Source organism: Engystomops pustulosus, chromosome 10 (assembly GCF_040894005.1).
Source record: "Engystomops pustulosus chromosome 10, aEngPut4.maternal, whole genome shotgun sequence".
Classification (NCBI taxonomy): Eukaryota; Metazoa; Chordata; class Amphibia; order Anura; family Leptodactylidae; genus Engystomops; species Engystomops pustulosus.
This window is the reverse complement of record NC_092420.1, coordinates 1632647-1658162: the sequence shown is the minus strand read 5'-3', so window position 1 is coordinate 1658162 and position 25516 is coordinate 1632647. Positions and strand designations below refer to the sequence as shown.

Here is a 25516-nt window from a genome sequence, read left to right as displayed (position 1 = left end):
CTCAACCGAGCACAAGCCTCTCAGAATGACACTGGGCAGCCATGTTTGCTAAGGGCGCGCCCATACACGGGTGCAGAGCATTCTGGGAAGCACCAAATTAGTTCCTGTAAAAGATATCTTCTTGAGAACGGCTCCTGGCCTGAGCACAGGGAATTGTATGTCAATGTGGCCATGACCTGACAGAGGGTCTATGCGAATCACGCTGTCATTCTAAGGAAACTTCTGCCGGAACGAATGTGACGGCGCTTCTTTTTGCGGAGGACACCGGATGTGGGAGATCCCTATGGCCAAAGGCGCCGTGTTAACCCTTGAGCTGCCAGGTAGGATTAGTTTCATGTGTGTGCCCGGTCCCCTGTGACTTGTAGTTCTTCATCTTTCTGATAGTATCTGCTCAGTTATATGATTATAGATGGGTGACCGCTTACACATCTGCACTGACACACAATATAACTGTGCAAATGACGCTCAGGACCTTGGGAAAGCTGTGTGACCCCCTGTAGGGCTGATGTTATGACAGTCACACAGCTCTGCCGTCCAGGTTTAATCATCTTAACAGAAGAAAACTCACTGCATCTTCCCTGAGGCAGGAGAGACCGGTGCAAGAGGCGCTGCAGCAGCTGTGTGGCACTCACTGTACAGAAGCCACATAATACCGCCACACAGTTCCGTGGCCTGGTCACAGTAGCTCAGTCTGGGTGTAGGCCTCATCCACGCCCGCCAGGGCCAGGAGGGTGAAGCAAGACGAGGGCGGGTGACAGTGAAGAGGTTTTCTTGTTAGGACATTAAATTAAATTCATCTTCTTTATATAGACGCTTCAATTGGATGTTGTTTAAAAAAAAAAAAATGTTCCTGTGTTTAGATAATTTCCCATAAATGTAGCGATGTTGTCCTTGGATGCAACCACCACCACTGCTGCAGTGATTGCACAGAGAAACAAATAGTTTCTTCATATGAAATGTCCGGGTGTTATTGCCTTTCCCGCAGCCTGTGGTAATGAACGCTGAATCCAGCAGAGCTAACTAGTGTGTGTGACCATCACTGCTAGAGTGCAGAGGTGGTCGTATCCAAGGACAGCTATCTTGTTCCTAAGGGACAGCATGGCGACAATTATGGGAAATTATATTCACACAGGTAAATTTATTTGATCTAACTGATGAAATGTTTCTGGTAGATAATTTGAATGTGAACGCACAGATGATTATACCTCCTGTGATTGGTCCGGCTGATGGTACAGTGGAGGCTTGTGAATATAACTGAGATGATGCAAGAACTCACGGTTTCTTTTATTAGGCCTATCAGCAGCAAAAACTGACAGTGCAGCGTTCCATGCAGGAGGGGTGTGAATAGGGGCACAGCGTGCAGTGGAGCGGGCAGGCGCAGGGAGTAGTATCTGGTAGTATCTAATGTATCTGGAGGGACGGGGCTTGTATGTCGGTGTTCGTACACCAGGTCATAGAACATAGAGACCTATTGCACACAATGTGCCCGTTTCGAGCACCAGGTGGTGCTGTTGTTATATGATGCTACACATTCAGCATAGAGAAGCAGATTTTAGGGGATGGGAACCTTGGAAAGCTGAGTTGTGTTCCCTAGAAAGCTGGATCTCTGAGTTACATAGCCCAGTAGGGTGATCAGTCCTACTGAGTCCACTCCAGCAAGAATCCCAGACTAAAGTTTTGTACTGACCCAACTGCACTGCAATAACCGTCAACCATCCCGGTCCTGGTGCCATAACGAGTCAAGTATTACTCTACATAATACTGCCATAGAGAGGAGAGAAGTGCTGCCATATGATCCAATAGCAATAGTATAAAGTGCTGACATAATACCGCCATACATATCATAAACTGCCCAAATGAAGTATATAATACCGCCATACATCCATATACTGCCCAAATGATGTATATAATACCGCCATACATCCATATACTGCCCGAATTATATATCTAATACCCCCATACATCCATATACTGCCCGAATTATGTATATAATACCGCCATACATCCATATACTGCCCAAATTATATATCTAATACCGCCATACATCCATATACTGCCCAAATTATATATCTAATACCGCCATACATCCATATACTGCCCAAATTATGCATATGATACCGCCATATATACCATATACTGCCCAAATGATGTATATAATACCGCCATATATACCATATACTGCCCAAATGAAGTATATAATACCGCCATACATCCATATACTGCCCGAATTATGCATATAATACCACCATATATACCATATACTGCCCAAATGATGTATATAATACTGCCATATATACCATATACTGCCCAAATGATGTATATAATACTGCCATACATATCATAAACTGCCCAAATGAAGTATATAATACCGCCATACATCCATATACTGCCCGAATAATATATCTTATACCGCCATACATCCATATACTGCCCAAATTATGCATATAATACCGCCATATATACCATATACTGCCCAAATGATGTATATAATACCGCCATACATCCATATACTGCCCGAACGATGTATATAATACCATCATACATACCATATACTGCCCGAATGATGTATATAATACCGCCATACATACCATATACTGCCCGAATGATGTATATAATACCGCCATACATACCATATACTGCCCGAATGATGTATATAATACCATCATACATACCATATACTGCCCGAATGATGTATATAATACCATCATACATACCATATACTGCCCGAATGATGTATATAATACCGCCATACAAACCATATACTGCCTGAATGATGCATATAATACCGCCATACATACCATATACTGCCTGAATGATGTATATAATACCGCCATACATACCATATACTGCCCGAATGATGTATATAATACCGCCATACATCCATATACTGCCCGAATGATGTATATAATACCATCATACATACCATATACTGCCCGAATGATGTATATAATACCATCATACATACCATATACTGCCCTGATGAAACGTATAATACCGCCATACATCCATATACTGCCCGAATGATGTATATAATACCATCATACATACCATATACTGCCCTGATGAAACGTATAATACCGCCATACATCCATATACTGCCTTAATGATGCATATAATACCGCCATACATACCATATACTGCCCTGATGAAACGTATAATGCCGCCATACATACCATATACTTCCTTAATGAATCATATAATGCCGCCATACATACCATATACTGCCCTGATGAAACGTATAATACCGCCATACATACTATACACATAAAGCTGCCACGCAGTTATTTAAAGGGCTCCTATAATAATCTCCTTAATCTGAGTTAATCATGCCTCAACAATGCAGCACATTTTTCTCTGTCAATCCTGATTTCCGGGTGTCCGGGTGTGACCTGGAGAAATAGGAGCCTCGCCCGATTTTCCTGGAATTGCTGTGGATGGCGCAAGCTTTCCTCTGGGATTGTCGTGTGATGTTATCTATAGTATAAATGTATGTGAAGCGCTCAGGGGCGCCCCCTGTGTTTGCTCCTATGATGGCACTGAGCTTTCCCAGATTTTTGCTTCCACTCTACAAAAGTGTTAAGTTCTTGAATGTGAAGCAGGCGGCTCAGGATGAACTTTAGTGTAGTGCTCGATATGATTGGGCGATGCTTTAGTAAAATGAGACCGTTATGGGTCACGGTATCGGGGTCACTGATTGGGGTGCAGATACTTATGACGTGTTCTCTCTTGATACAGGCAATGCATCAGATACTTCGTCAAATTCTTCCCAAAGTAACACATGTGCCAAGCCGGAGGATGGGAGCCACCGGGGTGACACCAGCTAAGCTGGCATCATATTGGGAGAAGGTCTTCCGGGAACATGGGGTCCCTGAACCGGAGGACTCCAGCCGCATACTGGTGGCTCATGCACTGGGAGCAAAGACGGTGAGTGCCCAGGGGGTGGGGGCAACACTCAGGGGGTGGGGGCAACACTGAGGAGATTATAACTGTGATGAGGAGGGTAGAACCAGGGGGTGGGAATAGAGCAGAACCAGGGGATGGGGGCAGAATACGGCTTTTCTGGAGATCAGTCATCAGGGGGTTATGTCCTTCCTCCATTGACCAGGAGGTGCATGTCTGGCCGACTGTCTGCAGTGTGTGTAGCCTTGAGACCCACCCTGTAGCCCAGCACCCCTGCATCACCAGTGTCCTCAGCAGGGGAGGGGATATGCTGACCCCATATGTATCTCATGCTGTCATGGCTGCAGTTTCACAGCATAGGATCCCGCGCAGTCCGATCTCCAGTATCCGCGGATGTGACGACCCTCATAGAGAAAATGGCTCAAGAACGTCTGAAGAGGTAAGTGATGGCTGCAACGCCAAGCAGATAAGATCCATTGGTCAGTGCCATAGAACGTCCACACCCAGCAGAACTGTGACTGCAGCTCTGGATGTAACTAGAGAATGAGATGTCATTCAGCCTCGGCCATCACTCCAGGAATGGGATCCGTGTGTATGACTTATGGGGGGAACCCCCTCTGTGCCTCCTCCACCCCACAAAATCATTGTGTATGGTTTCCCCTCTTTAGGGTTCCAGTCCAGTACATTATTGGGGAGTGGGACTTCCTGGACATGACCCTAGAAATGAGACCCCCGGTGCTTATTCCCCGGCCGGAGACAGAGGTAAGAGGTGATGGTGGGCAGCAGATCTGTGGGGGACAAATGTGGCCCTGGTTCTCCTTTCATCTCCCATATGTGGCGTCTGAGGATTTGTGGGGGATTTTCCACCCAGTTTTGCCTTCACAAAGCAGTGAGATCTCAGTGTTGGGGGTCTTGTACCCAAATGTGCATTTCACCGTCCCGGAGTCCCTTGTGTCCCTGCCGAGGTCCCTGTGTGTCCTCTTAGAGAAGAGACGACTGAGCCGCAGACAAGGGCAGGAATTGGAGCTGGGGCGGTCGTCTCATACACGGAGCAATGACTAGATGTGTACTAGCCAAAAAAACACAGGTCACCACAAACATGTCCATGTGCAAGAGGCCTGACAGTACACAGGAGACTGACTGCTGCATCTGCTCATTTATCCGTATGTATAACATGTACATTCCCAAATCTCATGGATGTGAATGATTGTGCAGGAGTCTGATGCTGCGTCTCCCTGCAGGAGCTGGTGGGTCTGGTGCTAGCGGATTGCCTGGAGCTGCACCAGTCTCCTGACTCCTCGCTCTTGGAGGTGGGTTGTGGGTCGGGAGCCGTGTCCCTGGCAATTCTCTGGAAGATCCCGCAGGTAAAGACCTTTCTCCCCTGTAACACGATATCCTGGATCCATCACCCCTCCTGCGCGCTCGCTGACCCCCTGTGTTCATCCTTTAGGTTCGGGTTATCGCCATAGATAAATCGGATGCGGCCGTCCGTCTGACCCGGGATAACGCTGAGAGGTGAGGCCCAGAAATAGAGCGAGGAGCGGACAACCTCGGCACCACAGAGGTCCTGACTCTGCTCCTCTTCCCCCAGGCTGGGCCTACAGCACAGACTCCACGTTCTCCAGCATGACATATTGACCGGTGAGAACGCTCATCAGGCAGAGCATGCTGGGAGTTGTACAGTGCAGTGATCTGCAGCATGCTGGGAGTTGTACGGTGCAGTGATGTGCAGCATGCTGGGAGGTGTACGGCGCAGTGATCTGCAGCATGCTGGGAGGTGTACGGCGCAGTGATCTGCAGCATGCTGGGAGGTGTACGGTGCAGTGATCTGCAGCATGCTGGGAGGTGTACGGTGCAGTGATCTGCAGCATGCTGGGAGGTGTACGGCGCAGTGATCTGCAGCATGCTGGGAGGTGTACGGTGCAGTGATCTGCAGCATGCTGGGAGGTGTACGGTGCAGTGATCTGCAGCATGCTGGGAGGTGTACGGTGCAGTGATCTGCAGCATGCTGGGAGGTGTACGGTGCAGTGATCTGCAGCATGCTGGGAGGTGTACGGCGCAGTGATCTGCAGCATGCTGGGAGGTGTACGGCGCAGTGATCTGCAGCATGCTGGGAGGTGTACGGCGCAGTGATCTGCAGCATGCTGGGAGGTGTACGGTTCAGTGATCTGCAGCATGCTGGGAGGTGTACGGCGCAGTGATCTGCAGCATGCTGGGAGGTGTACGGTGCAGTGATCTGCAGCATGCTGGGAGGTGTACGGCGCAGTGATCTGCAGCATGCTGGGAGGTGTACGGCGCAGTGATCTGCAGCATGCTGGGAGGTGTACGGCGCAGTGATCTGCAGCATGCTGGGAGGTGTACGGTGCAGTGATCTGCAGCATGCTGGGAGGTGTACGGTGCAGTGATCTGCAGCATGCTGGGAGGTGTACGGTGCAGTGATCTGCAGCATGCTGGGAGTTGTACGGCGCAGTGATCTGCAGCATGCTGGGAGGTGTACGGCGCAGTGATCTGCAGCATGCTGGGAGGTGTACGGCGCAGTGATCTGCAGCATGCTGGGAGGTGTACGGCGCAGTGATCTGCAGCATGCTGGGAGGTGTACGGCGCAGTGATCTGCAGCATGCTGGGAGGTGTACGGTGCAGTGATCTGCAGCATGCTGGGAGGTGTACGGCGCAGTGATCTGCAGCATGCTGGGAGGTGTACGGCGCAGTGATCTGCAGCATGCTGGGAGGTGTACGGCGCAGTGATCTGCAGCATGCTGGGAGGTGTACGGCGCAGTGATCTGCAGCATGCTGGGAGGTGTACGGTGCAGTGATCTGCAGCATGCTGGGAGGTGTACGGTGCAGTGATCTGCAGCATGCTGGGAGGTGTACGGTGCAGTGATCTGCAGCATGCTGGGAGGTGTACGGTGCAGTGATCTGCAGCATGCTGGGAGGTGTACGGTGCAGTGATCTGCAGCATGCTGGGAGGTGTACGGCGCAGTGATCTGCAGCATGCTGGGAGGTGTACGGCGCAGTGATCTGCAGCATGCTGGGAGGTGTACGGCGCAGTGATCTGCAGCATGCTGGGAGGTGTACGGCGCAGTGATCTGCAGCATGCTGGGAGGTGTACGGCGCAGTGATCTGCAGCATGCTGGGAGGTGTACGGCGCAGTGATCTGCAGCATGCTGGGAGTTGTACGGTGCAGTGATCTGCAGCATGCTGGGAGGTGTACGGTGCAGTGATCTGCAGCATGCTGGGAGGTGTACGGCGCAGTGATCTGCAGCATGCTGGGAGGTGTACGGCGCAGTGATCTGCAGCATGCTGGGAGGTGTACTGTGCAGTGATCTGCAGCATGCTGGGAGGTGTACTGTGCAGTGATCTGCAGCATGCTGGGAGTTGTACGGTGCAGTGATCTGCAGCATGCTGGGAGGTGTACGGTGCAGTGATCTGCAGCATGCTGGGAGTTGTACGGTGCAGTGATCTGCAGCATGCTGGGAGGTGTACGGTGCAGTGATCTGCAGCATGCTGGGAGGTGTACGGTGCAGTGATCTGCAGCATGCTGGGAGGTGTACGGTGCAGTGATCTGCAGCATGCTGGGAGTTGTACGGTGCAGTGATCTGCAGCATGCTGGGAGGTGTACGGTGCATGATGAGAGTTGTAGTCTGCAATAACATGAGAGCCACTTCTGTCACCCACAGATCCCATAGAGAGACTACAAGATCTGGGCCCCGTGTCTGCGGTAGTCAGTAACCCACCTTATATCTTCACAGAGGACATGAGGCAGCTGGAGCCGGAGATCCTCAGGTAGGTGGGCATCTTCTCTCTAGTGTAACCCTGAGCAGCCTGTAACGTGCGGCACTACATGAATAGGTATGAAGACCACGCGGCGTTACACGGGGGTCCTGATGGGATGGACGTGATGATGGGGATCCTGCAGCTTGCCCCCCTCCTGCTGAAGGCCTCGGGGTAGGTGACCTGGAGGGGCTCCAGAGCCGGGTAATTACAGGGGCTCACAGTCTGCAGCGTCTTCTGCCGCTTTCATTTGCAGGGACATCTTTCTTGAGGGGGATCCGCGGCATCCAGAGATGGTGAAAAGATGGCTGGAAGACCACCCAGAGGAGAGACTGCAGCTCCTCCAGGTTGTGAAGGATTTCTGTGGCAAGTAAGTGTCTAGGAGGTAGGTGGGAGCCCCATCCATATAACACCCATATTACACCCACCTCTGACCACCTGATCCCGGCACTTGTGTCTGGACAGAGACTAAGGGGTCACCTAGTGTATTACAGGAAACAGGCGGGAAGCTGGATATAGCACCCTGGTGGAGGGAGGGGGCATGGCACCCTGGTGGAGGGAGGAGGGCATGGCACCCTGGTGGAGGGAGGGGGCATGGCACCCTGGTGGAGGGAGGAGGGCATGGCACCCTGGTGGAGGGAGGGGGCATGGCACCCTGGTGGGGGGGGAGGAGGGCATGGCACCCTGGTGGGGGGGGGAGGAGGGCATGGCACCCTGGTGGGGGGGGGGGAGGGCATGGCACCCTGGTGGGGGGGAAGGAGGGCATGGCACCCTGGTGGGGGGGGGGGAGGGCATGGCACCCTGGTGGGGGGAGGAGGGCATGGCACCCTGGTGGAGGGGACATAGAGGGGGCATGGCACCCTGGTGGAGGGAGGAGGGCATGGCACCCTGGTGGAGGGGGAGGAGGGCATGGCACCCTGGTGGAGGGGGAGGAGGGCATGGCACCCTGGTGGAGGGGGAGGAGGGCATGGCACCCTGGTGGAGGGGGAGGAGGGCATGGCACCCTGGTGGAGGGGACATAGAGGGGGCATGGCACCCTGGTGGAGGGGGAGGAGGGCATGGCACCCTGGTGGAGGGGGAGGAGGGCATGGCACCCTGGTGGAGGGGGAGGAGGGCATGGCACCCTGGTGGAGGGGGAGGAGGGCATGGCACCCTGGTGGAGGGGGAGGAGGGCATGGCACCCTGGTGGAGGGGGAGGAGGGCATGGCACCCTGGTGGAGGGGGAGGAGGGCATGGCACCCTGGTGGAGGGGGAGGAGGGCATGGCACCCTGGTGGGGGGGACATAGAGGGGACATGGCACCCTGGTGGAGGGAGGAGGGCATGGCACCCTGGTGGAGGGAGGAGGGCATGGCACCCTGGTGGGGGGAGGAGGGCATGGCACCCTGGTGGGGGGGACATAGAGGGGACATGGCGCCCTGGTGGAGGGAGGAGGCCATGGCACCCTGGTGGAGGGGACATAGAGGGGGCATGGCACCCTGGTGGAGGGGACATGGAGGAGGGCATGGCACCCTGGTGGAGGGGACATGGAGGAGGGCATGGCACCCTGGTGGAGGGGACATGGAGGAGGGCATGGCACCCTGGTGGAGGGGACATGGAGGAGGGCATGGCACCCTGGTGGAGGGGACATGGAGGAGGGCATGGCACCCTGGTGGAGGGGACATGGAGGAGGGCATGGCACCCTGGTGGAGGGGACATGGAGGAGGGCATGGCACCCTGGTGGAGGGGACATGGAGGAGGGCATGGCACCCTGGTGGAGGGGACATGGAGGAGGGCATGGCACCCTGGTGGAGGGGACATGGAGGAGGGCATGGCACCCTGGTGGAGGGGACATGGAGGAGGGCATGGCACCCTGGTGGAGGGGACATGGAGGAGGGCATGGCACCCTGGTGGAGGGGACATGGAGGAGGGCATGGCACCCTGGTGGAGGGGACATGGAGGAGGGCATGGCACCCTGGTGGAGGGGACATGGAGGAGGGCATGGCACCCTGGTGGAGGGGACATGGAGGAGGGCATGGCACCCTGGTGGAGGGGACATGGAGGAGGGCATGGCACCCTGGTGGAGGGGACATGGAGGAGGGCATGGCACCCTGGTGGAGGGGACATGGAGGAGGGCATGGCACCCTGGTGGAGGGGACATGGAGGAGGGCATGGCACCCTGGTGGAGGGGACATGGAGGAGGGCATGGCACCCTGGTGGAGGGGACATGGAGGAGGGCATGGCACCCTGGTGGAGGGGACATGGAGGAGGGCATGGCACCCTGGTGGAGGGGACATGGAGGAGGGCATGGCACCCTGGTGGAGGGGACATGGAGGAGGGCATGGCACCCTGGTGGAGGGGACATGGAGGAGGGCATGGCACCCTGGTGGAGGGGACATGGAGGAGGGCATGGCACCCTGGTGGAGGGGACATAGAGGGGGCATGGCACCCTGGTGGAGGGAGGAGGGCATGGCACCCTGGTGGAGGGGACATAGAGGGGGCATGGCACCCTGGTGGAGGGGACATAGAGGGGGCATGGCACTGTGTGTGGATGGGGGGACATAGAGGGGGCATGGCACCCCGGTGGAAGTGTAAAGGGGGGGGGGGGGCTTAGAGGGGACATTGCACCGTGTGTGGATGGGGGGACATGGCGTCCTAAGCGTCTGACTTCACGTCTCTCCTCCTCAGGCCTCGTTTCATCCATCTCCGGATGTGCAGATGAGCCACATGCCCTGACGTGGGGGACAGCAGCACATATTTGGATACGGCCGTATCTCAGCTCAGGCTGTCATCACTGCTAAGTTCACTGAGGACGTTGTCCTGATGCATCATGGGAAGATATGCGAATATTGTGTCTGGAGCGTCTGGGTGAAAGGTGTGACCCAAATATAGCAATCACTGCCTGTAGACTGTAACACGGACCTCCAGGGGCACAGCGGCAGCACGGAGAGAATCAAAGGGTTAATATTCACAGATTCATCTGGACATCAATAAATGTATAAATACATAATACAAGAAGATCCCACACTGTCATCAGCAGGGGGCGGGGCTGTGACTACCTCTCACACAGGATATACAGGCAGGGGGCGGGGCTGTGACTACCTCTCACACAGGATATACAGGCAGGGGGCGGGGCTGTGACTACCTCTCACACAGGATATACAGGCAGGGGGCGGGGCTGTGACTACCCCTCACACACAGGATATACAGGCAGGGGGCGGGGCATCACACAGGATATACAGGCAGGGGGCGGGGCTGTGACTACCTCTCACACAGGATATACAGGCGGGGGGCGGGGCTGTGACTACCTCTCACACAGGATATACAGGCAGGGGGCGGGGCTGTGACTACACTGGATATACAGGCAGGGGGCGGGGCTGTGACTACACTGGATATACAGGCAGGGGGCGGGGCTGTGACTACACTGGATATACAGGCAGGGGGCGGGGCTGTGACTACCTATCACACAGGATATACAGGCAGGGGGCGGGGCTGTGACTACACTGGATATACAGGCAGGGGGCGGGGCTGTGACTACCTCAGGATATACAGACAGGGAGGCGGGGCTGTGACTACACAGGATATACAGATGCTATATTGATGTGTATGGAGACGTTCGGCTCCTGTGTTCTCCCTCCCCCTCCGTCCAGGGATTGTGGAGAATAATCAGTTCCTAGAAGCCGGTGACAAAGTCCTTCTAGTCCCGGAGATCTTTCCAGGAATTCAGCAATGAGTGATGACGGTTCCTGCTGGCCTCTTCCTCCATCATGTGCTGGAGATAATCCTGTCCCCGGGGCAGTGGATTGTCAGCTCTGGTGACGAGGCTTATGTCATGTGATCTGTCACTTGTTCCTATTTGCTCTTTGTAAACCCCCCGGGTGTGAGATGTACTTGGCCGGCCATATGAAGGTTCCTATTCACTGACAGGGAGCAGAGATCTTGATAATGATGAAGTGAAGTACATTAGTCTGGACCGCCCCTTTAAGAGCTTGTGCCTTGTTCACACACAGGCGGCTCCTGGTAGATGTGACAGTCCATCCTGATCTTCCTGGTTCTGCGCTCATCCCATTCCTCCCCTGCAGACCCGGACCCCTTCCTGTTACCTGTTCTGGGAGGTCGGTCTGAGCGGAGAGATTCCAGGAATCCCCTCACCGTGCCGACTCCTGGAAAATGGGGGGGGGGGGGGGATTCTCCGGAAAATGGATACAGATTCATGGAAAACTAAAGCGGAGAAAGACAAAGAGCTGCCCCCATACTGAGAGGTGTGCACCCAACTTTTCCAGGGACCTGAATGGCAAGACAGAGATGTGTGATTAGGCAGGTGTCAGACAGACTCACCCAGCTTTCCCAGGAACAGATACCAGAGCATTTCCTGAAGAGCACTGGGCTGATAACAGCGAGCAATAAACTGCATTAACAGTAGATGGGGAGAAGACCGGATGCAGCCCCTTTAAATAAATTCTCTTACGTGGAGGATGTGGGGGTCTGACTGCTGGGAACGCCCAACCCTGATCAGCCTGAGAGGCTGATGGGCAAGAGCGCCCCCTGCTGACCCCCATGCATCCATGATGACCCCCGCACCCATATTATTCCATTCCTACAGAGAGCTGAGCTATTCCCACCCTCCATCCATAGGGGGCGACGTCATACCCCACAGAATGTCAGCCGGGGTATACTGGCTGTACTGGTGTATAGTGCCGGGTATACTGGCTGTACTGGGGGTATAGTGCCGGGTATACTGGCTGTACTGGTGTATAGTGCCGGGTATACTGGCTGTACTGGGGGTATAGTGCCGGGTATACTGGCTGTACTGGTGTATAGTGCCGGGTATACTGGCTGTACTGGTGTATAGTGCCGGGTATACTGGCTGTACTGGGGGTATAGTGCCGGGTATACTGGCTGTACTGGTGTATAGTGCCGGGTATACTGGCTGTACTGGGGGTATAGTGCCGGGTATACTGGCTGTACTGGTGTATAGTGCCGGGTATACTGGCTGTACTGGTGTATAGTGCCGGGTATACTGGCTGTACTGGTGTATAGTGCCGGGTATACTGGCTGTACTGGTGTATAGTGCCGGGTATACTGGCTGTACTGGTGTATAGTGCCGGGTATACTGGCTGTACTGGGTGTATAGTGCCGGGTATACTGGCTGTACTGGGGGTATAGTGCCGGGTATACTGGCTGTACTGGGGGTATAGTGCCGGGTATACTGGCTGTACTGGTGTATAGTGCCGGGTATACTGGCTGTACTGGTGTATAGTGCCGGGTATACTGGCTGTACTGGTGTATAGTGCCGGGTATGCTGGCTGTACTGGTGTATAGTGCCGGGTATACTGGCTGTACTGGGGGTATAGTGCCGGGTATACTGGCTGTACTGGTGTATAGTGCCGGGTATACTGGCTGTACTGGGGGTATAGTGCTGGGTATACTGGCTGTACTGGTGTATAGTGCCGGGTATACTGGCTGTACTGGTGTATAGTGCCGGGTATACTGGCTGTACTGGGGGTATAGTGCCGGGTATACTGGCTGTACTGGTGTATAGTGCCGGGTATACTGGCTGTACTGGGGGTATAGTGCCGGGTATACTGGCTGTACTGGGGGTATAGTGCCGGGTATACTGGCTGTACTGGTGTATAGTGCTGGGTATACAGGCTGTACTGGGGGTATAGTGCCGGGTATACTGGCTGTACTGGGGGTATAGTGCCGGGTATACTGGCTGTACTGGGGGTATAGTGCCGGGTATACTGGCTGTACTGGGGGTATAGTGCTGGGTATACTGGCTGTACTGGTGTATAGTGCCGGGTATACTGGCTGTACTGGTGTATAGTGCCGGGTATACTGGCTGTACTGGGGGTATAGTGCCGGGTATACTGGCTGTACTGGTGTATAGTGCCGGGTATACTGGCTGTACTGGGGGTATAGTGCCGGGTATACTGGCTGTACTGGGGGTATAGTGCCGGGTATACTGGCTGTACTGGTGTATAGTGCTGGGTATACAGGCTGTACTGGGGGTATAGTGCCGGGTATACTGGCTGTACTGGGGGTATAGTGCCGGGTATACTGGCTGTACTGGGGGTATAGTGCCGGGTATACTGGCTGTACTGGGGGTATAGTGCCGGGTATACTGGCTGTACTGGGGGTATAGTGCCGGGTATACTGGCTGTACTGGTGTATAGTGCCAGGTATACTGGCTGTACTGGTGTATAGTGCCGGGTATACTGGCTGTACTGGGGGTATAGTGCCGGGTATACTGGCTGTACTGGTGTATAGTGCCGGGTATACTGGCTGTACTGGGGGTATAGTGCCGGGTATACTGGCTGTACTGGTGTATAGTGCTGGGTATACAGGCTGTACTGGGGGTATAGTGCCGGGTATACTGGCTGTACTGGGGGTATAGTGCCGGGTATACTGGCTGTACTGGGGGTATAGTGCCGGGTATACTGGCTGTACTGGGGGTATAGTGCCGGGTATACTGGCTGTACTGGTGTATAGTGCCGGGTATACTGGCTGTACTGGTGTATAGTGCCGGGTATACTGGCTGTACTGGTGTATAGTGCCGGGTATACTGGCTGTACTGGGGGTATAGTGCCGGGTATACTGGCTGTACTGGTGTATAGTGCCGGGTATACTGGCTGTACTGGGGGTATAGTGCCGGGTATACTGGCTGTACTGGTGTATAGTGCCGGGTATACTGGCTGTACTGGTGTATAGTGCCGGGTATACTGGGGGTATAGTGCCGGGTATACTGGCTGTACTGGTGTATAGTGCCGGGTATACTGGCTGTACTGGGGGTATAGTGCCGGGTATACTGGCTGTACTGGTGTATAGTGCCGGGTATACTGGCTGTACTGGTGTATAGTGCCGGGTATAGTGCCGGGTATACTGGCTGTACTGGTGTATAGTGCCGGGTATACTGGCTGTACTGGTGTATAGTGCCGGGTATACTGGCTGTACTGGTGTATAGTGCCGGGTATACTGGCTGTACTGGTGTATAGTGCCGGGTATACTGGCTGTACTGGTGTATAGTGCCGGGTATACTGGCTGTACTGGTGTATAGTGCCGGGTATACTGGCTGTACTGGTGTATAGTGCCGGGTATACTGGCTGTACTGGTGTATAGTGCCGGGTATACTGGCTGTACTGGTGTATAGTGCCGGGTATACTGGCTGTACTGGTGTATAGTGCCGGGTATACTGGCTGTACTGGTGTATAGTGCCGGGTATACTGGCTGTACTGGGGGTATAGTGCCGGGTATACTGGCTGTACTGGTGTATAGTGCCGGGTATACTGGCTGTACTGGGGGTATAGTGCCGGGTATACTGGCTGTACTGGTGTATAGTGCCGGGTATACTGGCTGTACTGGTGTATAGTGCCGGGTATACTGGCTGTACTGGTGTATAGTGCCGGGTATACTGGCTGTACTGGTGTATAGTGCCGGGTATACTGGCTGTACTGGTGTATAGTGCCGGGTATACTGGCTGTACTGGTGTATAGTGCCGGGTATACTGGCTGTACTGGTGTATAGTGCCGGGTATACTGGCTGTACTGGTGTATAGTGCCGGGTATACTGGCTGTACTGGTGTATAGTGCCGGGTATACTGGCTGTACTGGTGTATAGTGCCGGGTATACTGGCTGTACTGGTGTATAGTGCCGGGTATACTGGCTGTACTGGTGTATAGTGCCGGGTATACTGGCTGTACTGGTGTATAGTGCCGGGTATACTGGCTGTACTGGTGTATAGTGCCGGGTATACTGGCTGTACTGGTGTATAGTGCCGGGTATACTGGCTGTACTGGGGGTATAGTGCCGGGTATACTGGCTGTACTGGTGTATAGTGCCGGGTATACTGGCTGTACTGGGGGTATAGTGCCGGGTATACTGGCTGTACTGGTGTATAGTGCCGGGTATACTGGCTGTACTGGTGTATAGTGCCGGGTATACTGGCTGTACTGGGGGTATAGTGCCGGGTATACTGGCTGTACGGGGGTATAGTGCCGGGTATACTGGCTGTACGGGGGTATAGTGCCGGGTATACTGGCTGTACTGGTGTATAGTGCCGGGTATACTGGCTGTACTGGTGTATAGTGCCGGGTATACTGGCTGTACTGGTGTATAGTGCCGGGTATACTGGCTGTACTGGTGTATAGTGCCGGGTATACTGGCTGTACTGGGGGTATAGTGCCGGGTATACTGGCTGTACTGGGGGTATAGTGCCGGGTATACTGGCTGTACTGGTGTATAGTGCCGGGTATACTGGCTGTACTGGTGTATAGTGCTGGGTATACAGGCTGTACTGGGGGTATAGTGCCGGGTATACTGGCTGTACTGGGGGTATAGTGCCGGGTATACTGGCTGTACTGGGGGTATAGTGCCGGGTATACTGGCTGTACTGGTGTATAGTGCCGGGTATACTGGCTGTACTGGTGTATAGTGCCGGGTATACCGGCTGTACCGGTGTATAGTGCCGGGTATACCGGCTGTACCGGTGTATAGTGCCGGGTATACCGGCTGTACCGGTGTATAGTGCCGGGTATACTGGCTGTACTGGTGTATAGTGCCGGGTATACTGGCTGTACTGGGGGTATAGTGCCGGGTATACTGGCTGTACTGGGGGTATAGTGCCGGGTATACTGGCTGTACTGGTGTATAGTGCCGGGTATACTGGCTGTACTGGTGTATAGTGCCGGGTATACTGGCTGTACTGGGGGTATAGTGCCGGGTATACTGGCTGTACTGGTGTATAGTGCCGGGTATACTGGCTGTACTGGTGTATAGTGCCGGGTATACTGGCTGTACTGGTGTATAGTGCCGGGTATACTGGCTGTACTGGTGTATAGTGCCGGGTATACTGGCTGTACTGGTGTATAGTGCCGGGTATACTGGCTGTACTGGTGTATAGTGCCGGGTATACAGGCTGTACTGGGGGTATAGTGCCGGGTATACTGGCTGTACTGGGGGTATAGTGCCGGGTATACTGGCTGTACTGGTGTATAGTGCCGGGTATACTGGGGGTATAGTGCCGGGTATACTGGCTGTACTGGTGTATAGTGCCGGGTATACTGGCTGTACTGGTGTATAGTGCCGGGTATACTGGCTGTACTGGGGGTATAGTGCCGGGTATACTGGCTGTACTGGGGGTATAGTGCCGGGTATACTGGCTGTACTGGGGGTATAGTGCCGGGTATACTGGCTGTACTGGGGGTATAGTGCCGGGTATACTGGCTGTACTGGTGTATAGTGCCGGGTATACTGGCTGTACTGGTGTATAGTGCCGGGTATACTGGCTGTACTGGGGGTATAGTGCCGGGTATACTGGCTGTACTGGTGTATAGTGCAGGGTATACTGGCTGTACTGGGGGTATAGTGCCGGGTATACTGGCTGTACTGGGGGTATAGTGCCGGGTATACTGGCTGTACTGGGGGTATAGTGCCGGGTATACTGGGGGTATAGTGCCGGGTATACTGGCTGTACTGGGGGTATAGTGCCGGGTATACTGGCTGTACTGGGGGTATAGTGCCGGGTATACTGGCTGTACTGGGGGTATAGTGCCGGGTATACTGGCTGTACTGGTGTATAGTGCAGGGTATACTGGCTGTACTGGGGGTATAGTGCCGGGTATACTGGCTGTACTGGGGGTATAGTGCCGGGTATACTGGCTGTACTGGGGGTATAGTGCCGGGTATACTGGCTGTACTGGGGATCGTCTGGCCTCCTCCGGCTCCGGGAGATGTTTTGTCAGTTCCCAGGAAAACATGAGGGATTTTCCGAGCCTCCGTCTTCCTGGGAAGAGCTCGCTGCACGCACTGTGATTGGCTGCGCTCGGGCTCAGGCTCCGCCCCCAGCTTTATCAGGATTTCTTAGAAAGGGAAGAGTTCCAGTGAATTGTAGGAGAGGGGGGGGGGGGGAGCGTAATAACATCACCCGGAATGTAATAAGGTTCTGTGCAAGTCACAGAGGTACACAGCCACGCTGCAGAGCAATGCCACCAGCACCGGGGGTACAAGCTAGTACTCGCTGTTATCAGCCATTACACCCCGGGGGGAGGAGACTGTACAGGGGGGGATACAATCTATTACTCTCTGTTATCAGCCATTACATCCCGGGGAGAGGAGACTGTACAGGGGGGGATACAATCTATTACTCTCTGTTATCAGCCATTACATCCCGGGGAGAGGAGACTGTACAGGGGGGGATACAATCTATTACTCTCTGTTATCAGCCATTACACCCCGGGGGGAGGAGACTGTACAGGGGGGGATACAATCTATTACTCTCTGTTATCAGCCATTACACCCCGGGGAGAGGAGACTGTACAGGGGGATACAATCTATTACTCTCTGTTATCAGCCATTACACCCCGGGGAGAGGAGACTGTACAGGGGGGATACAATCTATTACTCTCTGTTATCAGCCATTACATCCCGGGGAGAGGAGACTGTACAGGGGGATACAATCTATTACTCTCTGTTATCAGCCATTACATCCCGGGGAGAGGAGACTGTACAGGGGGGATACAATCTATTACTCTCTGTTATCAGCCATTACATCCCGGGGAGAGGAGACTGTACAGGGGGGGGGGATACAATCTATTACTCTCTGTTATCAGCCATTACACCCCGGGGAGAGGAGACTGCACAGGGGGGATACAATCTATTACTCTCTGTTATCAACCATTACATCCCGGGGAGAGGAGACTGTACAGGGGGATACAATCTATTACTCTCTGTTATCAGCCATTACACCCCGGGGAGAGGAGACTGTACAGGGGGATACAATCTATTACTCTCTGTTATCAGCCATTACATCCCGGGGAGAGGAGACTGTACAGGGGGGATACAATCTATTACTCTCTGTTATCAGCCATTACATCCAGGGGAGAGGAGACTTTACAGGGGGGGGATACAATCTATTACTCTCTGTTATCAGCCATTACACCCCGGGGAGAGGAGACTGTACAGGGGGGGATACAATCTATTACTCTCTGTTATCAGCCATTACATCCCGGGGAGAGGAGACTGTACAGGGGGGATACAATCTATTACTCTCTGTTATCAGCCATTACACCCCGGGGAGAGGAGACTGTACAGGGGGATACAATCTATTACTCTCTGTTATCAGCCATTACACCCCGGGGAGAGGAGACTGTACAGGGGGATACAATCTATTACTCTCTGTTATCAGCCATTACATCCCGGGGAGAGGAGACTGTACAGGGGGGGGATACAATCTATTACTCTCTGTTATCAGCCATTACATCCCGGGGAGAGGAGACTGTACAGGGGGGATACAATCTATTACTCTCTGTTATCAGCCATTACACCCCGGGGAGAGGAGACTGTACAGGGGGGATACAATCTATTACTCTCTGTTATCAGCCATTACACCCCGGGGAGAGGAGACTGTACAGGGGGATACAATCTATTACTCTCTGTTATCAGCCATTACATCCCGGGGAGAGGAGACTATACAGGGGGGGATACAATCTATTACTCTCTGTTATCAGCCATTACACCCCGGGGAGAGGAGACTGTACAGGGGGGATACAATCTATTACTCTCTGTTATCAGCCATTACATCCCGGGGAGAGGAGACTATACAGGGGGGGATACAATCTATTACTCTCTGTTATCAGCCATTACACCCCGGGGAGAGGAGACTGTACAGGGGGGGATACAATCTATTACTCTCTGTTATCAGCCATTACACCCCGGGGAGAGGAGACTGTACAGGGGGATACAATCTATTACTCTCTGTTATCAGCCATTACACCGGGGAGAGGAGACTGTACAGGGGGGGATACAATCTATTACTCTCTGTTATCAGCCATTACACCCCGGGGAGAGGAGACTGTACAGGGGGGATACAATCTATTACTCTCTGTTATCAGCCATTACACCCCGGGGAGAGGAGACTGTACAGGGGGGGATACAATCTATTACTCTCTGTTATCAGCCATTACACCCCGGGGAGAGGAGACTGTACAGGGGGGATACAATCTATTACTCTCTGTTATCAGCCATTACATCCCGGGGAGAGGAGACTGTACAGGGGGGATACAATCTATTACTCTCTGTTATCAGCCATTATACCCCGGGGAGAGGAGACTGTACAGGGGGGATACAATCTATTACTCTCTGTTATCAGCCATTACATCCCGGGGAGAGGAGACTGTACAGGGGGGGGGATACAATCTATTACTCTCTGTTATCAGCCATTACACCCCGGGGAGAGGAGACTGTACAGGGGGGGGATACAATCTATTACTCTCTGGTATCAGCCATTACACCCCGGGGAGAGGAGACTGTACAGGGGGGATACAATCTATTACTCTCTGTTATCAGCCATTACACCCCGGGGAGAGGAGACTGTACAGGGGGGATACAATCTATTACTCTCTGTTATCAGCCATTACACCCCGGGGAGAGGAGACTGTACAGGGGGGGATACAATCTATTACTCTCTGTTATCAGCCATTACACCCCGGGGAGAGGAGACTATACAGGGGGGGATACAATCTATTACTCTCTGTTATCAGCCATTACACCCCGGGGGGAGGAGACTGTACAGGGGGGATACAATCTATTACTCTCTATTATCAGCCATTACATCCCGGGGAGAGGAGACTGTACAGGGGGGATACAATCTATTACTCTCTGTTATCAGCCATTACATCCCGGGGAGAGGAGACTGTACAGGGGGATACAATCTATTACTCTCTGTTATCAGCCATTACATCCCGGGGAGAGGAGACTGTACAGGGGGGGATACAATCTATTACTCTCTGTTATCAGCCATTACACCCCGGGGAGAGGAGACTGTACAGGGGGGGATACAATCTATTACTCTCTGTTATCAGCCATTACATCCCGGGGAGAGGAGACTGTACAGGGGGATACAATCTATTACTCTCTGTTATCAGCCATTACACCCCGGGGAGAGGAGACTGTACAGGGGGGATACAATCTATTACTCTCTGTTATCAGCCATTACACCCCGGGGAGAGGAGACTGTACAGGGGGGGATACAATCTATTACTCTCTGTTATCAGCCATTACACCCCGGGGAGAGGAGACTGTACAGGGGGGGATACAATCTATTACTCTCTGTTATCAGCCATTACACCCCGGGGAGAGGAGACTGTACAGGGGGATACAATCTATTACTCTCTGTTATCAGCCATTACATCCCGGGGAGAGGAGACTGTACAGGGGGGATACAATCTATTACTCTCTGTTATCAGCCATTACACCCCGGGGAGAGGAGACTGTACAGGGGGGGATACAATCTATTACTCTCTGTTATCAGCCATTACATCCCGGGGAGAGGAGACTGTACAGGGGGGGATACAATCTATTACTCTCTGTTATCAGCCATTACATCCCGGGGAGAGGAGACTGTACAGGGGGGGATACAATCTATTACTCTCTGTTATCAGCCATTACATCCCGGGGAGAGGAGACTGTACAGGGGGGGATACAATCTATTACTCTCTGTTATCAGCCATTACATCCCGGGGAGAGGAGACTGTACAGGGGGGATACAATCTATTACTCTCTGTTATCAGCCATTACACCGGGGAGAGGAGACTGTACAGGGGGGGATACAATCTATTACTCTCTGTTATCAGCCATTACACCCCGGGGAGAGGAGACTGTACAGGGGGGATACAATCTATTACTCTCTGTTATCAGCCATTACATCCCGGGGAGAGGAGACTGTACAGGGGGGGATACAATCTATTACTCTCTGTTATCAGCCATTACACCCCGGGGAGAGGAGACTGTACAGGGGGGATACAATCTATTACTCTCTGTTATCAGCCATTACACCCCGGGGAGAGGAGACTGTACAGGGGGATACAATCTATTACTCTCTGTTATCAGTCATGTTGATTATGGGGGTCTCTGGTAACATCACCTTTATGTTCCTGCAGACAGTTGCAGTGTCAGACATTTACTGGAGTCTACGATGCTGTCAGACCTGAGTGAAGCCAGTCTATTACTCTCTGTTATCAGCCGTGTAATGATATTGTAGGCATCATGTCCCCCTGTTGCTGTGTTTCCTCCTCTTTCCTTGCAGGTGAGGATATGAGCGGCGCTGCTGGTGGTGGCCCCCGGGATGTCACGTATGTAGTTGTCCCTGTCACTCTCCCTCCCTCCTCGTCTTGGTTCAGTTTCTCAGAAAGCGGTGGCGGAGCGTTTCCTGGTAAGTCCTGAGCGCAGACGGGGGAGGGGAGAAGACTGACAAATATGTGTAACCCTGCCCGGGGCTGGGGGCGCAGAGCACAGACTTACCTGAGGGTCCGGGCCCCGTGACATCATCCCCAGGGTCACCCCAAAATGGGCCAAATGATGAAGATCTGTGAGCGTACGGCGGAATCCATCCTTGTACGATAAGGCAGATATCCTGCTCAGGGGAATGGGAAAGCTGGGTGATGTGAGTGTGTACTTCTCCCAGAGGGCATTTACTGCTTCCCAGGATGCTTTGTTTTCAGGGTTTGGATTAGGACATATATATATATATATATATATACACATCTATCTATCTATATCTCACTATACTGGGCAGCCAAGGGTTAAAGGGAATAAGTATCAGGAAGTATCAGCTGCAGGAAGTGGGAGAACAGGCTGATACATTGTGACAACTTCTCTGCTTTCTATCGGTTAACCCTTTGTGCGTGTTCCTGTGTGATATCAGTGGCTACGGAAACCCCCCACTATTTGCCCACCTTACACCAGTCCTGTGGATGATGGGAGTGATAGTTTCAGTTCTTTTATACTGTCAAAATGTTGTACGGCACCTTCTGAAACCTCCAGCGTATGGGAGGTTGTTGTCATGTGACGCCCCTCGTAGTCTGTGGGGGACATTTATCTACAAAAATCTACATTCCTGCAAAAATCAGCAACTTTCCAGTTTTTCAATTTGCAGCTCATCCATCTTTACTCTCCTGATGAGGACTTGAGGGCGCGTTTTTATTGCGTTTTAAAACGAATTACAACAGCTGAGAAGAGGTGATTTGCCTAATTACATTACTATTAACTTTTGCGTTTACAAAATGCAGTGTAAACGCGACGTTAACGCATGCGTTAATAAAGTTTTAACAAAACACAAATGTAAATGAATAGTTAACACATGTGTTAACATGTCTACACTGCGTTTTGTAGATGCAAATGTTAACAGTAATGTAATTAGGCAAATCACCTCTTCTCAGCTGAGTATCATGTTGTTTGTCACCCAGCTTTACTAGGATCTGAGAAGTTGTCAGAAGACGGCAGCCCCTTTAAATGATGACAGGACGACCATTTTAGTAAGAAATCCTATTTATTTTCATCTCCAGCGACCTGACGGATCGATCCGCAGCGTTACCAGAGAAGTGCGTCCCCCGCTGGCCTCATCAGAGTGTCTGCAGTTGCCCACAAAGGTCCCTGACCTCGCCAGTCCAGTCGTTACAGTGTGTCAGGGAGTAGCTGGAGATATCCGCTGGCAACAGAAGTATAAACCCCCTTCCCACCTCAGAAAAAACCGTGGGTGAGGGATGTGATAATAAATACGGTGATTATGTACAGTCTTGGACACATGGGGATGGACAGTCCTGCCCTGGAACAATCAGAGCTTAAAGGGGTATCGCTGCAGGTACTCCACCATGCGCCGGGGCAGAGGTAGTCCTGTCATGTCCGCTCCTGGCGCCACGCTGCGGTTTATTTGGAGCCGGCACAGGTGCTGCAGGCTCGGGCTCTCCCCGCTCCGGTGCAGCGGCCGCAGCAGCTTGAGGTGAACGGCGGCGGGTTCTTTAACCGATGTGGGTGCAGGGGGCAACGGGCTGGGGGGGTCCTTAGAGCTGTCGGAGCTGCAGGACGACATGTAATATTGTACCAGGCTGACCACGTCAGGGAAGGACAGGATCCGAGGCTTAGACAGCCAGTTAGAGTCCAGCCGGAAAAGACTGTCCGAGTACTCAATGCGAACGTTTGTGGGTCCGCGGTTTGTCCGGACGGACAGTGTGAAGAGGTAACTGGGGTGGGTGCTGTCCCGCACCAGGAAGACGCCTTCTTCCATTTTCTGGAGTCTTTGTTTGGCCTCTGTGGCTGTGATCGGCCCCCAGTACCAACCTGAGAGGAGAGAAAGAGAGAACCAAAGCGTCAAGACAGTAACCCAAACTGTTACTAACTTCTCTACTCTTCTGGGAAAGCTGGGTGGCATCAACACCGCGGGGACAAGATTCCAGATTCTCACAGTTTTATACAAATAAAGTTGTTGCGATTTTATATCCGTCATTAAGTTCATCTACATGAAACCAGGTTGTTTGGGGTTAAAAAGTGAACTTTTTGAGGGGGTCCTATGTGACTGCCGTATCGTGTCACCCGTGGCTCATGTGCTGTAAAAGTGGCGTCTGTGTCCGTGAATATATGAGAGCGCGAATATCCGGGTGAAAATCCTAAGGGATGACTTTATCACCAAGTTAACTCTTTTAGTATTTCTGAATACGTCACAGTCGAGGCCCCTCCCCCATCGCGTGCCGCAGTAGCGTCCTCCGCGCTCATACAGCGGTCGCCCCAATCCTGTTTGTCACTTTAACTCTTGCGGTTCCATGACGGTGCTGAAACTACGCAGTAAGTATTGGCGTCCCCCCCCTTCTTACTCCGATGATGATTTTTTTTTAGCGCCTGCCCGTCGCATCTCATATTATATGCACTCATCGGAAAGGGTTAACTACCTCTTAAAGGGGCGCCCTCTTCTCTGCATATACAATAAAGTTTTGCCTCGTCTCTGCGGTCTTACCGGACTCTCGCAGGTAGCAGAAGGTCTTGGCGATGCAGAGTAGATCCTCCTCTGGGTCCCGGACGGTGTTTTGAGGAGGTGGGAAGGGTCGCTGGGGTTCAGACGTCCTTGGGGGCACCTCAGGCGCATTTGGCGTGTGCCCTGGACAGGTTGGGGGGTTCAGGGGGTGCATGACTTGGTCGGCTGCAAAGCCCGGGACCCCCACACACGACGAAGGTCGACAAACCCTCTGCTCTGCCAACAGGCTCTGAGGACTGGAGAGGAGGAGAGAGACGTTAGAGAGACGCAGGTGGAGAGGAAAACACATGACGTGCGGTGTCCTTCAGCGCCGCGGCACAATAAGCGGAGACACGTCACGCTCTCTGCCCTGCGCTGCAGACTAGGTTGGCGCTACGGAAATAACAAACCAATGTTCTTACCCTCTGACACAAAGAATCATATCCGTCCAGGAGGAGCGGAAAGGCATTGGGTGTCCCACCGCAGAGACGGCTCAGCACCGGAGGAAATCGCTGTCTGCTGCGCGGCTTATCCACGGACGGTGTGCTCGGCCAGCAGATCGCAGCTATCTAACCCCGCGCCGCCGCTCTGCCCTGTCTATATATAGGTGCATTGGGTGTGTGTGTTGTCCCAGTGTAACAGCAGAACTCGGCTAATATATTTCCAAGAACTTTCCAGGAAATGTGGGCGGAACTATGTAAATCCACCAATGACAGGGGGCCGGAGGAGGAGTGGCCCGGTCGCAGCCGCCTGCCCTGGGAGGGGTCTGAACCACAGGGCGATAGGAAGTGCTGCAGAGGGCTCCAGCATGATGGAGGGAGGAGGCTGAGGCACTGGCACTGCAGGGGTTAAGGCTCGCCTTTTCAGTTTTTTTTTCCTTTGCATTTCCAGGGAATTGGTCTGATTCCAGAAATTCCGCTGGACATTCTTCAGCTGCGCTTCCCCGCAGTCATTACGTGATCTCACAGGAACGTCTCACTATATTTAGCAGGACAAGCAGCGGAAGTGGCCTCAACCTCCGCACATGATGTCACACTGCCAGAGGTGATGTCATCATGTTCTGCAGGGGCCATAATGATCCCCATCATTGA

At 53.0% G+C, this 25516-nt stretch overlaps 2 protein-coding genes across 4 annotated transcripts; one reads left to right on the top strand and one right to left on the bottom strand.

Annotated features, from left to right (window-relative positions):
- Nucleotides 1–59: 59 nt before the first annotated feature.
- Nucleotides 60–23148, top strand: HEMK1 (HemK methyltransferase 1, mitochondrial release factors N(5)-glutamine). Of its 3 annotated transcripts, XR_011850424.1 has the most exons (13): nt 60–320; nt 3736–3924; nt 4248–4339; nt 4569–4662; nt 5142–5264; nt 5351–5415; nt 5492–5541; nt 7578–7683; nt 7750–7845; nt 7928–8041; nt 10337–10523; nt 22578–22660; nt 22888–23148. XR_011850424.1 is itself a non-coding variant. In XM_072128560.1 (11 exons), the coding sequence occupies exons 2-11, from the start codon at nt 3739–3741 to the stop codon at nt 10368–10370; spliced, it is 960 nt and encodes a 319-aa protein (XP_071984661.1). In that variant the 5' UTR covers nt 60–320; nt 3736–3738; the 3' UTR covers nt 10371–10666. The 3 variants fall into 3 exon arrangements, 2 of the variants coding, with proteins under 2 accessions (XP_071984661.1, XP_071984662.1); XM_072128560.1 differs by lacking the exons at nt 22578–22660; nt 22888–23148 and having other exon boundaries at nt 10337–10666; XM_072128561.1 differs by lacking the exons at nt 60–320; nt 22578–22660; nt 22888–23148 and adding an exon at nt 677–765 and having other exon boundaries at nt 10337–10666.
- Nucleotides 22952–25086, bottom strand: CISH (cytokine inducible SH2 containing protein). Its single transcript, XM_072128562.1, has 3 exons — nt 24848–25086; nt 24429–24682; nt 22952–23758 (listed from the first exon to the last, which is right to left on the bottom strand). Exons 1-3 carry the CDS (start codon nt 24892–24894, stop codon nt 23256–23258), a joined length of 804 nt encoding a protein of 267 aa, XP_071984663.1. The 5' UTR covers nt 24895–25086; the 3' UTR covers nt 22952–23255.
- Nucleotides 25087–25516: the final 430 nt, after the last annotated feature.